Source organism: Scomber scombrus, chromosome 10 (genome assembly GCF_963691925.1).
Source record: "Scomber scombrus chromosome 10, fScoSco1.1, whole genome shotgun sequence".
Taxonomy (NCBI): Eukaryota; Metazoa; Chordata; class Actinopteri; order Scombriformes; family Scombridae; genus Scomber; species Scomber scombrus.
Genome location: NC_084979.1, coordinates 7,620,992 through 7,635,362, shown reverse-complemented (window position 1 = coordinate 7,635,362; position 14,371 = coordinate 7,620,992). Strand labels below are relative to the sequence as shown.

Below are 14,371 nucleotides of genomic sequence, written 5' to 3'. Positions count from 1 at the left end.
AGACCAACAGATAACATGGGGCGATGTTTGTGCTGGACCCAGTCACTTATTTTCCATCTCATCCACTCACCCCTTCAGTTGTAAAACTGCTCATTGAACACCAGTTGACTAATATTAATATTGAAAGGTGAGACAGGAAACAAACTCCAGAAAAACACCAATTTCAACCAGTAATGACGGATCATTTCATGGATGAAATGGTCTGTAGAAATTATTGAAGAAAGACAAAAAGGGAAAACAAAAAAGATGAGTTTTAAATTAGTGCTGTTTTAACTGGGGTTTTTTCAGCGTTTTAACACATGAACAGCATAAGTGTTGAATAAAAGTTGAGTTTTATGTAGTTGCTGCTGACAAAGAAAAAGGCTGTTTATTCTACTTTACTGAAGAGAAGAGAAAAACACATGACAACTTCATAACCGGCTTCTTTCTTCAAAAGGTTTAGTTTAAATGCTGCAAGGCAAAATAATGCCAACAAAAAGCTGTTATCCTTTTTACATTTACATACAGTATTTATTATTGTTTTCCTTTTTACTTTAATTTATTCAGAGAAGCCATTTTAAAGCCATGACTGAGCCTTCTTTATCTGTATTTACTGGCACTTTCATCACAGGTTCAGGAAGTTGCTGTTTTATAAGGGCCACTCCTAAATGAATGTTAGAATTTAACATAACTGCCTTATCACCCTTGTGTCATAATTAAACCACGTGGAAAACCCCACAGCCTAACTCTTCCTCAGTCTGAAGCAGCTAATCCAGGAAAACATGCGACACATAAAAGCAACTTTCTGTCAAGACTGAGGGGGGCTTTGCTTTTATAGTCAAGGGTTTAAGGTTCAGATAGGAAGGAAATGACAAACAAGGAATGGATGGACTCTCTGGCAACTACACCCTGAAACTAATACTTGTTTTTAATTTGCATACTCTTTGGGAGTGGTGTGTTATTCAGAGAGAATTTACTACACCTGCTTGTCAGACAGATTAAACCACCAACTGATGCTGCTGTAAATTGAGTTTTTAAGATGTAGAGAGAGAATGCATGAATATGATGAACCACCAAATGATATCCATCTTAATAATGAGACTGTCATGCTCAAATGTTATTTCCCGGAAACGTGATCTGAGCTTGTAACTCACTTTTTTTATTCGAGTTCTGTAAACAAGGACATAACATAACACACAGATCAACTTTACAATATATGCAATCTGACTTTTTAGTTGGACATTGGAATTACAATTACATCCTTTAGTGACAGACCTTTTTTTGTTGTTGTCATAAACTGTTATAAACTATTTGTTGTTCTTCAGCCAACCTGATATTTACGAAGCATTGCAGCATTTTAAACTCTGTTTGGCTCAGATACGACAGCGTCATCGCTGAATGTTGAATAGACGTTCACAGCAAATCAATCCACTTGTGTTCTTCATTATCTGATAGTCTGCCAAGTGTCCAAATATGACATCAGTTCAACCAGGCTTACAGTACTGCTAGTGGGTCCCAAAATGGCCATGGTGCCAAGGAAGGGACTGATTATGTGCTGTGAGTAGCTTGAACAGCTGAAAATAACAATTATAATAATTTATTTTTTGCTGTCACATGCAGGCCCTTACATAACATTTGTTAAGTATACAGCAATGCCTTCAGGTGCATCATTAATCATCTGCACCCAATTATGAGTGACACGCAGAATCTTCAAATAAGGCCAGTGTGATCTTTGGCACATTTTCCAATCTTGAACTCCAATTTCAGACTACAGGTTGATTAAAGTGCAAACATGTGATATCTGTGAATATGTTTATGACACTTAACATGATTTGAAGAAACATTAGTAGATTTAATTTATGTCAGTGTTTAAACAACTGTAAAAAGAGTTCAGTAAAGTCCATCCTGTTGAGAAGGAATCCCAGCTTTGTAGAGTTAAAGTCTCTATGTGTATCTTTCAGTATTTTAATGTCATGAGTTTTGAAAATTCATGCAGCACATTTATGCTACAGTGTCTGTTTTGAAACTATGACCTGGAGGTGCAAAGGCTTGAAATGTAGAAAGCCACCTATAAGGGCTTTGGCATCTGTGGTTCTGCTGCAGGTTACAAATCTGAGGTGTTGACTGTTGTTTGTAGCAAAAACCATCTACACCTATTTGTGAAAATACATTATCAAATATTGAAAATATTACTGATACCTAAATTTACAATACTATGTACATTGACAGTGAAGTCCAGTCACTCAAAGTTTATTCTGTCAGACCATGTGCTCTGGGGAATAGGGTGGAAATGGTGGTGGCTGTGGTGGTAGTGGGGTTGGGGTGACCATGTTCTCGCATACAGCGCATTTTTCCAGTGCTGAATACACACTGCAAAGGCCACAACACCACGACAACAAGCAGCACCATGAGCACAATGAAGAGCACTAATCTCTTCCAGTCTGCAAGCCGGTCCATCAGGCTTAAAGTCCGGGGCTGCGTCTGAACCGGGGCATCCATAGCCTTGCTGGCCCCAATGTCAATGCAGATGCACAAGGCCGTGGGACTTTCAGGTGCGCCCAAGTTGGCGTTGTGCCCAGCGGTTTTATAGCACAGCTTCTCCCCATCCAACCACACTGGCTCCTCCTGCTGAAGGTGGCTGGGCAACTTGCACAGGACCTCACGGCTGGTGGCCAGGCCCGGCGGTCCCTCATTGGACAGCGTGGTGAGGTGGCGGCACAAGGGGCAGGAGAGGTTTGTGCTGCCCTCGTTGCCATCCTGGTCGGTCTGCGATACCGCCATGAGACGGGAGAGGCACTCCAGGCAGAAGGTGTGGGTGCACTCCAACAGCTTGGGTGTTTTGAAGACATTGTCGTAGGTGTTGTAGCAGATGGAGCACTCGGGCTGAATTATGACTGACACCTTCTTTTGCAGCTCTCCAGCCATATCCGGGGACGATGCCTGTGTGTGCCAAACCTGCTGAGGCTGTTCCATGTCCAACCTCTCCTTTGTCACGATTCTTTTGTCCTTAACTTCTGGATTATCTAAAAAAAAAAAAAAAAAACAATGAATGAAAAGCTGACATTATTTTTTTAAATATTTCAGATGGTATCAGGCTTCAGATTAAATTAAAACAGTGCAAATTAATGCAAACCCTTTTTTCAGTCATGCACAGACATAATCCCAACAAGTTAACAGGATTTTAGTCAGCCTGTTGAACTATTAAACTTTGAACTATTTTACCCTCACACAGCACACAGATAATATTAGAAAGCTGACAGAATATTTGTCTATAAATGAGTAATTCTATCATGTTTGATGAGTCAACAGAAACAAGAGGCCTACAAGAAAATGAGTCAGTTGAGTGACATGCTGGGACAGCAGTGGACCACCCAAAGACCTACACACAATGTTCGGCAGGTGCAGCGTGAATGTCGTTTGTTTAGATGGACACTGTGTTCTTACACGCACTAAAAGAGTTTCCAATCACGACTACACAGTGAGGACTCAGAGCAAGAAAAGCCAAGGCCAAGGTTCATGACCCTTAATTCCACTGTCATTTATGAAAACTATAAATTTCTGCTGACCAAGAATATAAGCTCCCATTGGTACAGTTTGGTGTTGTAATGCCTGACCAGTGAATGACTCGAGCCGTGACACACAGAGAGACATCATTTGCTGAGCATATATATATATATATATATATATATATATATATATATATATATATATATAACATGCAGTCAGTTAAAGGGCTACATAGTGCTAGGTTAGCCTGGCTAAATAGCAGCATTTCTCTATAAAGTTTATCTTCAATCTAACAAATTGATGCTCTGTAAAGCTGACACTGCACAGACCTATAATAGTCCTACAGTATAACATCTTTATATCGTTAACACCGATATCTTGTCCCTATAGCTCAGATAAGATCTGTGTGTGTGGTTATCTGTGTGACTGGATGTAGCAAGTAGCATATAGTGTTTACAAGGATTCCTAAGACTTGAGTAGTTATTGAAGGGGCAGTTTGCAAATAATGGTGGCCAGTAGTTTCTAGCAGGCAAACATACACGCCTGCTGGTACAGGTACAGAGTCTTCAGGCCCTTCCTGCTTCCAGCAGCTGGTGATAGATTGTTTTTGGTCAGTTACAGTATGCGGCCCTATCTGGGACATGATCAGAGACAGACACAGGCCGCTTTGTTAATGTGACTTTTTGAGCATGTATGTCAGCCAGAAGTCAGCACAGCACAAGCTCCGTGTAGAAGCTAATAGACTGTTCTTGGTCACTGTGGGTCACCTGGACCAGGTTTGAATAGCCAAGTCAAGTCTAGCACCTTGAGGAGCAAATTGTTGCTCCCTTCTGGGTCCCCTTGTCTTCTGGGTCCCCCCTTTTTTAGGACAGTAAGAATATTACATGTATTGTCATGTCAACCTGCCTGCTGGCATTGTGTGTGAGGTATTAAAGGCCCCTAATGTGAAGGACACTGTGTGTTTGTGTGTTAGGGATGAAGGATGTTCAGAGCACAGGTGTTCTCCTCTCTGTGCCCTCAGGGCCTGTGCTGCCAGCACTCCTGTCTGCACAAAGTCCCTGCTTGTTCTCTGAATAATCGCTCCATCTACCCTTGGAATTCCTGCACTGCCGACTCTCTCTCTCTCTCTGCCCCTCCTGAATTCAAACATGCTTTCTTGAGATAAGTGCAGATGTTTAATAAATTACACCTTTATTATCAGTTAAAAGCCTCCCTTAACAGCTGACTCAATTTCCCTATTGCACAAACTGAAATTCGGTTGGAGGGTGTGCTGGAAAAGTTTTCCGCCTACAGACAATGACAAATCACATCCTGAGCCTTTAGTACATAATTCCAGATAAAATTTAACCACCGTACTGTATTTATTAACCCTGCCTCACCAACTACTGAGTTTAAAATACTATACATGCGTTCAATAAAAGTACAGCCAACTGAACAATTCAAGGAAGGCCTTCAAAGGTTCAAATATTTACACAGGTGCTTCTCATTTCCAAATGAGGCTGCTTAAGTGTGCTAAAGGTGCAGCTTTAAAAGATAACTAGACAAACGGAAGCAATAAAAAAACAACATCTGGAATAACAACAATAGCAAGTTATTTTTGTAACTGATGCAGTTAAAATGTATTGGTATTCACACGGAGCTTACATTGTTGATGGCTCTCACAGCTATGCCATTATCATTTTGACTACTGGCATATTCATAACTTACTTGTAGTATTTAAACAGTGTGCTCATTCACACCCATTATGGTTCACATTAAGTTAATCAGTACTGTATTTTTCTGATTATTCACACGTCGTATCAAGCTCAAGGTCTTAAACAGGAGAAATAGTTTCCAAAGCCTGAGGCTATGTTACCTGTACTGCAAGCACTAAAGTAAATAGCAACCAACTGAGTCTGGACAACAAGACAGTTTCACACAGTCGAAAGCCAATGAAGTGAAAGGAGTCTTGGTGGCAGCCTCGGGCTGTACTTTGATGTACTCCTAATGACTCCTCAAACAGGGGGCTCAAACTGATATACCAGCTTTTAATATATAAATCAAATAGACTAAAAATCCATGCACAGCATCTTTGTTTGATCTCTTTTACAGTGGAATAATAAAAAACAATTAAATGAACTTGCAGGCTCAGGTCTAATAAAAGTCACACCTGCTCAAACTGTGGCCTCTTTGCGGGAGGTGATTGCACTATGTTGAATGTGTTTTGTAACAAATTTAACTTTTTTCTCAGCTCAGCGTCTGCAGTGTTTAATCTGCAGGAATGCACTGTGGACATTCCACAGTTCTCTATCTGCAAGTCTGATAGTCTTATTTACAAATGCAAAAATATGCTTTTTACATCCAAGAATCATTCACACATACCAGATACATGTGAGACTGCACTGAGAACAGCTTATTAAATTATATCATTGCATTAGTGAATATACAGTACTGTATGTCCTTGTTTTCAGAAAATTAAGGGATGTGAGACTTCGCTGCTATCAGACTCTTTACTTAAGTTGGAGGTGGTCTAATTGCCCATTTACGGCCTATTTACACAACAAAAAAGCCTATAACGTGTTTTCAGCATGAGATGTAAAAAGCACATTGAAACCTTGCTCTGACCAGAGTCCAGTTGGAGTATAGGCTATCCACAGGGCTTTGCGGACAAACTGAAGGGTCGAATAATATACAGCAGAGTCAAATATTAACTCAGACTAAGTCTTGCTGAACCCAAATTACCAACTACAAACATGGGAGAGGTCTCGCTGTTCTCTCTGGACAGAATGTGATACCCTTTGTGTTTCAATTTACAGCCCCTGCGTCACTTTCAGCGGCACGTGTTTTTCTCACCTGCCCCACTGACCCATTTAGTGTGCAAATCACACATTGTCAATCTCGTGACTTCATTTGTATATTAGTCAAATTGAAGCCTTTGTCTTCCAGTTCCATGTAAAATACATAAACGGTTCTTTCCCTTTTTTTGTCTCTTTGTTCAGCTTTTACTCAGCTGTGTGTATCTTTAGGACAACAGCTGTATGTTCAGCTCAACCGTCAATGCTGCACTACCTGCCCTACCTGTAAAAGTGGATGAAACTCGAGCTACCTGCCATTTAAACTAGAGTGGTTTTGGAGAGGGGGGAGGAGGGGGGCTGCTGCAGACAGTTAAACTGAACATTAGGCAGTGCAGGCAAAAGCAGATCTGATAGCACGTGTGTAAACAGGACAGACAATGCAGGAACAAGGATACAGACGCCTGAATATACAGAAAACTGCTAATGAAACCTGATTACAAACTGGTGTGGCTGCTACTGGGGTTCTATTATTCACCTCATGAAGGATAGTCCATCTGCACCTGTCACATTCACTGCTCAGCTAAATTAAGCAATGAAAGAAGAGATAAGTAGATATTTTATCACAGCTGCCTCCAACAGTCTGGAGTTTAGTTTTATTGGTATTTGGTTGCAGGAGAATGTCTTAACTCACAGCAGTGCAGCTCTTAAAAAGACTTAGGTCATATTTATAGTTTCCATTTTAAAAGAAAGTGCTTGAATGAGAATAGTTTTGGTGAAACTGAACAACAGTAACATTTGCTAACTTCACCCCTTCCAAAAAAAAAAGTGGTGTTAAAAGCACAACAGCTCAAGGCAACATTCAGCACAAAGGTTTAGTTACCTGTTGACTGAGTAAGGTGTCAGATGATCCTCTCTCTGTCTCTCTGCGTTGGGGTCAGCTCACTGCCCTTGCACTCCAACGGGCATTTTTCTGGAGCCAAAGTCAACTGACTTCTGAGCTTCCAACAGGTAGTTCTGGGCTTTTAATTGAGCCTTTATCCAGACTAAAGTCCTCCTCTGTACTGGTCTGAGTAGTCTGCCTGAGTCACAGGTGTGGGTATATGTGTGTGTGTGTTTGAGATAGAGAGAAAGAGTGGGTGTGTGCTCAGGAGCTGTGTAATAGCTTGCTGTGTCCTTGTCAGCTCTGGGTCCTCCTTCCTCTGTGTCCGTTGGCCACTATCACCTACCCTCCTCTGTGAGCTCCCTTTTTTGCACTTTATGCAAATACATTTGAACAGTTTGTTGGCCTTGAGATGGTGTTTGTGGGCGGGGAGGAGGAAAAGTAGGAGGAGGAGGAGGAAGAAGAAGAAGCCTCAAGGACAGGAATACACATTCTTGCCCTCTCACCACCCCTTCATGTCTCTTTCTATGTTGATATCTTCCTATTTTTCCACCTCACCTCTTTGTACCAGTCTTCACTATCTCCTCACCCTCACAAAAACACACACACACGTAATGCAAATACCTCTCACCTGCAGCCCAGTACACATAGTTCAGATCCTCCAACTGACAGCTGTTTTTTTCTCTTTCTTGTCAAAAACTTTACAGACTGCACCTTTTCCCCCCAAGAATGACAAAGTACTAACTGAATGAGACAGCATGTGTGGTGTAACACACACGCGCGCGCACACACACACACACACACACACACACACACACACACACACACACACACACACACACACACAAACACACACACACACAGTTTTACTTATGTCACTTTTGGGATATTTACATTCATTTCCTGGAGGCTTACCCCTACCCTAAGCTAAACTACTGACCCCAAAACCAATGTTTTAACAACTGGAGACACAACTTTTGTCCTCAAAAGCTGTCCCCAATCAACTGCTGTTAAATCTAATTTGTGTCCCCAAAAGTGGCTTAAGTCATACATACACACACACACTCTCACACACACAAACACACACACACACACACATATCAGCTCATGGTCACTTCGGGGACATTACATAGACTTAACCTTAACCTTAACCTTAACCACTGACCCAAAAATCTACTTTTTCCCAATTGATGACACAGCTTTTGTCTCCAATTGGACAAGCTGTCGGAAATTTGTCCCCAAAATTATCCTATGACACACACAAACACACACACACACACACACACACACACACACACACACACACACACACACACACACACAAACACACACACACATGTAGTCAGTGACAAGGTAACAGGTGCGATACAGGGTTGTCCTCCCAACAGAGCACCTCTCTACGTGAAAAGCCTCTTGTTCCACTTCCTCGCTGACAAACAGTATCACTTGGTCAGTATGACACATCAACACAAGCTGTGTTGTTCCAAGAGTCATGCATGTGTATCTTGAAAATGTTCCCAGCTATGCTTCACTTGGCAAAGTGTGTTGTAATGACAAAAATGATGTCATGTTTGGCCTGAGTGGGGGAGATCCCTGTTAACCCTAACCCAGAAAGGAGCATCGGAAAGGAACAAATTCCCCATATTGGCATTTTAAAGACTTTCTTTCATGCAATATTTAACTCAGGAAATACACACAAAAATAACAACTATCCACCTGCTCATCAGAATGACCTGAAGGATGCTTGTGTATGTGTTTACTAATTTTATTGTATGATAATGACTAATGGCTATGGGCCTTCAGCAATAGCATGTCAATGCGATAACGGCTGACTTACTGACTTGGTTATTTAGTAACCTACACACAAATACTGCTGTTTCATATCTGCAAAGTCATTTATTGGGTGCGGGGTTGTGAGTGCTTTGGGGAAGAGGGAGAGGCATGATGACAAACACTTATTTCTCTTCCTGGAATCTATGAAGTTGGCTTCATAAAAACTATTTGAACAGTTTAGTGGCAGGATGAAAGTAATAAGCTATGGTAAATTATCTTTGATTGAGGGTTTACCTGAGCCTGCTGCTGAGGTTGGGAATGAGTCCACGTGAGCAGGTTCTAAAATGACACAATGTTGACCGTCTATGCACTCGGCCCACCCAAATGCAAGAGAGCAAAGAGGAAGCCACAAAGGGCAAAAACCTGTGCTCTGTGCATTTTTTCAGGGTAAGACATACAGTGTGTCCCCTGAGGTAGCTGGTTCTTGAGGGTGAGACTGTTACATAGGTTTGACTTTTATGAGAAGTGATTAGAACCATTGTGGCTATCTTTTGGAAGCCAATAACCAATTACCAGTAGCCAATAAGTTGAAAGACAGATAAGTGCACATGCACCTCAGAAGCCTGCTCAAAAGTGTTCCCATAACTGATGACACTATAATTTAATTTTTAATAGTGTTTACTTTTTTGCAAATACAAACACATCCTGCAATATGGGAATCAAATGTGCTTCACTGCAACTAATGCATAATCAATGAACTCTCAAAACTTTGAAAGGGTTTGTTCAAATGAGTCTGGAGATTAAATGTAAAAAGTTTCTCAATATGTTTAAAATCTTAATAGTGGCAATAAATGTTTTAGTGTAATATTTACTGTACTGTCTTACAGCTGTTTATATGTAAATATGGGATTTTGCTGAATAATTGAACTTCAGCTGCATTCTTTTTTCATAGACCTCTGTTTTATTTAACTTTGAGTTTGTGCAAACAAAAGACAGTGTGTTCACCAGCAGAACTGGTATTAAGGTGGGTTAAGTTTGCTCTAAATGAGACAAGGTCCCGGGTTCAAATCAAAGGCATAACGGGCCTCTAAAACAACTCTCCCTTTAACCTATTCACTGTGACATACTGATCACCAGCACAATATTTAAAAAATGGTATAATGATACAGATTGTGAGGTTATTCAACCTAACTGACTTCAATACAGTACTTGTACTTGTATGTACAACTCAGTTAATGTTGGGTGTCATCCTCCTGTTTCTCTCTGCTGCCTGTTGTGAACTCTGTCCACACACTTTAAAAGCTGTAAAATACATGTATGTCTAATGATGTGCTTGGTCCCTTCTTATCAAGCTTAATTTACAGTAGAGTGGTTTATCTGACCTGCAGGAACAAAAACACAGAATACTTGACATGTTTCAGATTGTTGCTCCTGTAGTTGCCAACGTTTGAGTTCTGGAGCAATGCTTTGATCATCATTTTTTTGGTCAGTCAGAGTTGGTTGGCAGAGGAAGAAGCTGACTGTCCTCGCTGACATGATCTTTACTCTAGTATCACTGCCAGGCAAAAAAAAACAACTTCTACAATCCTGCTTCTCAGATGATACGTTTTTTACAAAATAGGTTAAAAAAAAAAGAAGAAGAATCATCAGACTTAAACTTTTTAACTTAAACTTTAAACAGAAACTTTATTCTGTAAGTTCCTGGTTCCCAGAGGATGCATCTTCAGCAACTAGACAACCAAAGATTTTTTCAAATATAAAAAACTCCAATAGAGTCAATTTCAAAAATCTTACGTTGTAAACACATTTTCAGTGATTGACATATGTTCAAATTCTCATTAGTATTTCAGTAAACTGTGTCATTTACATTTATCTCATTTAAATCATCACCAGTTGATAACATATCTTTATATTGATTAGAATATATACAGAATATTTGTCTATTTATAGGTATATGTAGATTTATATGCTATATATGAGACCTGGAAAACTTGATGCTGATGAGGATGAGGATGCTGACTGTTTGTCACTAAACACTAAAGCAATAATGTCAAACACTAGTTAACTGATACAGGAAGTCCTTTTTTTATTCTCCTCACCACAACATCAACAGTGTTGTAGTTTTTCTGGAAATCTTTGGGAGGGAAAATTACTGGACTTTGAAACTTCGAATGAGTTCCTGGAGCAAGTCGGCTCCGTTTCTTCTCTTGACTGTAAACAAGTGACGAGCCAGACTTGAATAAAGGTCACTGTGGAACTTTACTGCATCGCTGAGATGTGAAGAATACATGTTAGCATGACAAGTTTATTTTTGGGCTAAAATATAAGAACTAAAAAGCTACAAATCTTACAGATACTGTAATTTCTGTGGATAAATGTGTGTAATTTCTTATATCTTATATTTTCCAAGGATATATAAATATATAACTGTAGCTTATATTTCAGCCTCACTCTGTGGCATAAATCAAAATGCTAATAAATTGTGCTACAATACAAATAACAAAAGATTACATTTTGATTTGATTAAAATAAACAAGAGAGGATAGAGGTCATATCTAGGATTTCAAAACTATTCATGTTTACAAGCTTATGACGGTCTATCTTTACAATTTACCGTCAGTGAGTCTAGGTCATCAACTTATCTTTATGGCCCACAACTGTGATAAGGTCACGTTCTCCTTCAAATAATGTTTGGTCGCCCGGCTCTCCGCGCTCTGTTTTGTGTTTTTGTTACCAAAGACGTTAATTGAGGAAGAGGAAAGTTTTCTCTTACAGCTCATAAAAATCTATCCCCCCTATCAGAGCGTCATTATCATTGTCATTAAGAAATTAACAGATGTTTACAGATGTACACGTACATGACCCTTCACGGAAACCGAGACGAGCCAAAGCAGGTTACAACCCATTACTCAGGTTTCTAAAAGGTTATCACAGTTGTAAGAACCCCCCCACCCCCAGCTGTTATCATGTGGCTTTTATGGTTATATTTATGCTAAGTCTATTTGATGCATATCATACAGGCAAAATGAGTCTTTGGAAAATGACACATTGTAAAAAACACCTGTTGTCACACACTCACGCACACACACTTCCTTAGTCATAGTTTGTCTTATCATTTCTAATAAGTGTTATATTTAATCATACGTGTTGACAAACTATGTCTCTGTGTACCATGGAGATGATGAAAGCTATAGAGTGCCAGACAGATTTAAATGGACATTCTTAGAAACATCTAAACTGTGACTTGTCAAAAAAATGCAATTTGTATTCTGTCCAAAGCTTTTTACATTAGTAGACTGTAAGGTGTAATCTGCTTTTTCACAATCAGTGAAGTATTGGAACCAGACGGGCGTTATGATTGGACGACAAATCATTCTCAGGAATTGGAGGCCGCCTGGAAAGCCCCCTGATCAGGACAGGGGTGGCTGGGTTTGGAAAAATGGCTGCATATGAAAGAATATCATAGAAGATGCAGGTCATGATGAAAAATATATAAGATGTGGTGGAAGCACACTGATGTTTTTGATTTCCATGTGAGGGATCTGCTTTTGTAAAGTTTCTTTTCTTTCTTGTTATTTTTTCAGAGTTGTATTGTCTCTTTTTGTCAATAGCTGCATATGCAGGCTGACCCCTGTGTTTCTGTGTTGTGGTGGGGTGAGTATGGAGTGTTCTGGTTTGAAATAAAATGTATCATCCTCCTGTTGTATGACGGATGTTATATCACAATAACTGTTGCAAGTCCTAAACAGTGAACAGACACGTGGAGATAAATGAAAAAAAAAGATTACCATTCTAAAAAGGATTACCAAGAGGGCAGAGTGAGAAAATGCCCTGGTGGCCCCAACCTTCAGAGGCCCTGAAGGCCTCTGGGTCACTGTGTGGTAATTAGTTCGAGGTAATTTAATTAATAGCAAAAGGATCCCTTGAAGTCTTAGCAGTAGCAGTAGCAGTAGCAGTAGCAGTAGCAGTAGCAGTAGCAGTAGCAGTTGCAGTAGCAGTAGCAGTAGCAGTAGTTTAGCAGTCACAGTAGAAAGAATAGCTGCAGCTGGAGTAAATAAGGCTTATTTATATAAAAAATAGATAATAGATAAAAATGCACGATAAACAGTAAAACAACGACATAAAGTTAACTACAAACTCAATACAAAAATAACAAACTTAAATAAATGGAAGTTTTAACAGGTTTGGGATGCAATCTTCTTTATCTCAATTGTCCACATTCTTCACTCCACTTTTGCCTCAAACTATTTACTCAAAATAATAAGTTTTGCACTTTATTTTCTTAATGTTGCATTATTTTGAATCATATTGTAATTCTTCCGCTATGCTACTTCAGTCTCCTCTGTACATGCTGCATATGACACTGTTGCATGTCTGGCCATCCTGGATGATGGATCCTGCCTCTGTTTCATCTTTTGTTTTTTTCAATTACAGGTTTATGATGTGTGCCTAACAACAGCAGGTGTATACTGTTAACATTGTAAATCCCTCGGAGACAAATGTGAGACTGACTTCAAACTTGCAGTGAGGTCCAACCAACAGGTTCTGTGTCTCCATGCAGAGCTGTTGTGTGAATTCCCTTTTCCCCTGAACAACCCCCCACCCCTTGGAGGACCAAGAGACAATTTATCCCCGGCATGACACCCCTGATTAGATTAAGTGACTCCAGGTGTGCTCAGATGTGCTCTGACTGACCAGATTATCAGTTCATATGTCTCCAGTCTTAGCTCCACGCTCTGCGGACAATGTGAGTTTTCCTTCTTCCTGTTAGAAATGATTTGAATTCTGCTTTGTTTGATGTACATTTGAATACATTTCCATCTTATACATTGATTGTTTGTCTTATTGTAGTGATCATAACTTAATATATTTGTTTGTTTGGCTGTGCTGCAGAATCCATGAAGTGAATGGAGAGGGAAAAAAATGCTCCTATCAATAGCATTATTCTATCAATAAGCAATAGATTTAGTAGAGGCAGTGACAGCATTAGTATTCATAGCAGCAGTGCTCCCTTTAGTGTTTGTATAGTAGCTGTAGGATTTAATGTCTGTCCATAAGCAAAGTCATTTTCGAGCTTTCTAAGAAAAAGAAGTGAAAGTCTTGTCAAGGTTAAATAAAATGTTAGACATTCACAATCGATACAGGCAACACTGTAAAAGTCTACTTTGTATAAACAGTGTACAGCATGTTCACGGGGAGTTTTGCTTGTTTTTGTTAGTTACATTCTGTTAGTACCAAGAAAATGAATCTCCAAGGCCTGAAAACAGAATCTAAAACAATAGTAACCATCATGCAAACTTTCAAGAATATTGCTTGAACTTTAATCCGGCTCAAATTTTTGTATTACTTTGTTGTGCTGCAGTTTATTCATGGAGGGAAGTGAATTGTAAAGGTTTTATCTCTTATCTTTGCAAATGGAAAGCGTGCTCAACTATCAACAGCTTCTGTGGCATTCAGC

The 14,371-nt window shown here is 39.7% G+C and overlaps 2 protein-coding genes across 2 annotated transcripts in view; one reads left to right on the top strand and one right to left on the bottom strand.

The window, feature by feature from the left end:
- The window catches only part of ptpn11b (protein tyrosine phosphatase non-receptor type 11b), a 50,288-nt gene extending 37,925 nt beyond the window's left edge, over window positions 1-12,363 (top strand). The window contains exon 16 of the mRNA XM_062426781.1: window positions 12,242-12,363. The gene's annotated coding sequence lies outside the window, so the exon portion shown is untranslated. The remainder of the gene's footprint in view (window positions 1-12,241) is intronic.
- LOC133987418 (RING finger protein 223) lies at window positions 1,130-7,796 on the bottom strand. The gene is made up of 2 exons (XM_062426784.1): window positions 7,141-7,796; window positions 1,130-3,002 (listed from the first exon to the last, which is right to left on the bottom strand). Exon 2 carries the CDS (start codon window positions 2,950-2,952, stop codon window positions 2,230-2,232), a length of 723 nt encoding a protein of 240 aa, XP_062282768.1. The 5' UTR covers window positions 2,953-3,002; window positions 7,141-7,796; the 3' UTR covers window positions 1,130-2,229.
- Window positions 12,364-14,371: the final 2,008 nt, after the last annotated feature.